This window comes from Diabrotica virgifera, chromosome 7, assembly GCF_917563875.1.
Source record: "Diabrotica virgifera virgifera chromosome 7, PGI_DIABVI_V3a".
Classification (NCBI taxonomy): domain Eukaryota; kingdom Metazoa; phylum Arthropoda; class Insecta; order Coleoptera; family Chrysomelidae; genus Diabrotica; species Diabrotica virgifera.
The window spans coordinates 232,193,750-232,197,003 of record NC_065449.1 but is presented as its reverse complement, the minus strand read 5'-3'; the positions used below and the strand labels follow the sequence as shown (position 1 = coordinate 232,197,003).

Below are 3,254 nucleotides of genomic sequence, written 5' to 3'. Positions count from 1 at the left end.
GTGGCATGCATCTACTCAATGTATTAAAAAAAGACGATGTATACATAGGAAATAATAAAAATAATGGTAGTGTCAAAAAATTTTTACGAATGTCCAGCACCGATTTTGAATGGTTATTATGTCAAATTGCCCCCAAAATACAGAAAGAAGATACAAATTATAGAGAAGCCATTTCACCAATGGAACGACCACTGCTCACACTGCGATTCCTTGCAACAGGCGATTCTTACCTTTCCTTGATGTACTTGTTCAAAATTTCGGTATCATCAATTAGTAGAATTATACCAGAAGTATGTAAAGTAATCGCTGAAGTTCTGAAGGATAAACTTAAGGTAAGTAGATACCTCGGTAGATATACAGCTTTTCAATCAAATGACATAATGTAATTAGTAGTAGACATTTTATTAAATTTTAATAAAAACCAATTTTTTGAAGTGTGAGAAAAAAATTAACAAGATATTCTATTTAAATTCTAAATAAAAAATTTAAAAAATCTAATTAAAAAATTAAAGAGATATTCTTTTTAACAAATAATATTTTATCAGTAATTTACATCAAGTCCTGCATCTGACATGGCCAGGCGTATCGCATCAGATATAGATGATTCTTGAAGATTTCTACAAGGCTGCTTTTCTTTTGAGAGTGTCGAATTGTTTGTCTCTGTTTGGGGAAGATAGTTAGTTTCATAACAAGAGCTATTTGGGGATGGCATAGGTGTGTGTGTTGTTGAGGCTGGTGATGTTACAGAATCATTGGTACTGGATGAGTAATAGTTCTGGTTATCTGAATAATATCTTGCTGTGTTGTTATTGGCCGAAGGTGTATGCCAACTTTGATAACATGGAAATGGCCGATCGTATTTACCCATAGATGCGTCATACAAAATATTAGAGATCAAATGCTCTACCGTGTTTTTAGCGTTTTCATTTTGAAGATTTTCGATTTTACAGGCAACTAGTTCGCCGAAAATTTGGAACCGATTACGTGGCTTTTTATTTTGTAGCTGCTTCAGCAATACATATGCCTCTTCCTGTCGTTCGTCAGTTTTCACATCAGCTTGTCTTTTCTTCATTGTTTTTGGACTTTTAAAGAGCCTAGGTCCCTGTTTACTTTTTGTAGTGCTGCTTGTGGAAGGCGTTGGAGATCTGGTTCTGTTTTCATTAGGCTTTGTAGGTGTTTCAGTAATAGCAGCAACAGTTTTGTTCAGAGTGTCGACGTCATTGTTCGCCTCTCCAACAATAAAAGAAGAATCAGTTACTGCATCTGCCTCGTCTGCTATATTGGAATCTTGCGATTCAACTTCCCCGCTGTCCGTTGCACTGCTGTCTGACCCATCATCTTCACCCTGAAAATTAAAAATATATTTTTACTTCTTACTCTTTTAATATGAAATACAAATTATATTTAAAGCGAGAGAAGTTTTGATTAAACAAATTTACCGGTTTTTTATTTTTCAGATGCCTCAGAGTAGAGAGGAGTGGCTTATTACGGGACAACAATTCGCTAATCTTTGGAATTTTCCTAAATGTGCCGGGGTTATGGATGGCAAACACATTATGATACAAGCACCAAAACATAGTGGCAGTGAATTTTATAATTATAAGTCCTTCTTCAGTGTGGTGTTATTTATTGTGGCCAACGCAAATTATGAGGTGATGTATCTTAATGTGGGCAGCCAAGGTCGTATATCCGACGGTGGAGTGTTTGACAGTACTCATTTCAAAAAAATGTTATATCAAAACACGCTCAATTTGCCTGAATTAGAACCATTGCCAGGAAGAACAAAAGCTGTTCCGTTTGTTTTTCTAGGAGATGACGCTTTTCCCCTATCACCAAACTTATTGAAACCTTACCCTGGCACTCAAGAGAAAGGTTCCTCAAAACGAATTTTTAATTACCGCTTGTCACGCGCTAGGCGTATTTCTGAGAACGTTTTTGGACTCATGTCTGCTAGGTTCAGGGTATTAAGAAAACCCATGCTACTTGAACCCGACAGAGTGGAATTAGTTGTTGCTGCATGTGTATATCTCCATAATTTTCTGAGAAGCAGTTTACATTCCCGAAAGTCATACTCACCTCCTGGCACCTTTGATTCAGAAGACAAAGATACGGGCGAAAGGATCCCAGGTTCTTGGAGAAACGAAATAAACAACAATATGTTTGCATCACTGCAAAAACAAGCACGTAATTCAACGTTGGAAGCTAAACAAGTTCGAGATGAATTTGCTCAATATTTTATGTCACCCGAAGGAATGGTTCCATGGCAAAATAATTTTTAACTTTGTATAAAAATTACAAATAAAACAAAAAAAATACGTACCTCACTTGTAGTTATTCCTTTTTCAGTACATTTTCTAACTTTGTTCCTGCCCGCAAGAAACAACAAGACTTCATAAGCAAACCACTTTGAAATAAATACGGCGCCGGCTCCCGACTTTTTTAACGTACGATATTTTTTTCTTTCTCTATAGAATTGTGCAATAACATTTTTCATTTTTCTTTTCACTTCTTCTATATTTGAGCCTGTTTTTTTCTGCCAATGTTGTCCAAGCATCGTGTTTCGCATTTCTACATTTATACTGGGCGTGCTTTGTATTCCATAAACACTCACAAAGCTTATAGTTTTCGATTAATTCGAGTACTAACTCATTTGTCCACATGAACGGCATTTTTCTATTTTTTCACACGTCCGACGGGTCCGACCGACTATAAATTATTCCACGTTCGCCGTCGAGCTGCACTAGACAAAAACAAGTCACTACAAGTTGCTGTATCTGTTTCCACTCAGACAACAATATGTTTATGTTGCCTGTTGTTGCCGTATTTCTTTTGAAGTTTACCGCTAAAACTGGAAACCACCAACAATCGCAAACATGCAACATTTGTTGTCGAAACAAGAAGAAACACTTAGGAACTTTGAGGAACTTTGCGAAACATTTTTAAGCAACAAGCAACAGAAACACAAAAGTTCCTTCATGTTCCTCTGGTGGAAACTATACTTAAGGCGACGAATAAAGGAGACGAATGAGACTCTACAATATGCAATGCAGTCACATTTTGTTAGTGAAAACATTTTGTTATTGTTAAGTGATGCTGCGCCATATGACCAAAAGTGGACAACATTTAAAAATATTTTTTCAAATTTGTTACTTGTCTAGAGCAAGCTTCTGCTACAAATAGAGTAGCAGGAGGCTACAAATAGAGTAGCAGGATGCTACAAACTGTAAGGATGGAATTTTCAATGGTCAATACCC

General features: G+C 36.4%; 1 protein-coding gene across 1 annotated transcript; it reads right to left on the bottom strand.

The window, feature by feature from the left end:
* Positions 1-242: 242 nt before the first annotated feature.
* On the bottom strand, positions 243-2,677 carry LOC126888221 (uncharacterized). The gene is made up of 2 exons (XM_050656275.1): positions 2,321-2,677; positions 243-1,345 (listed from the first exon to the last, which is right to left on the bottom strand). The coding sequence occupies exons 1-2, from the start codon at positions 2,564-2,566 to the stop codon at positions 542-544; spliced, it is 1,050 nt and encodes a 349-aa protein (XP_050512232.1). The 5' UTR covers positions 2,567-2,677; the 3' UTR covers positions 243-541.
* Between the last annotated feature and the right edge of the window lie 577 nt (positions 2,678-3,254).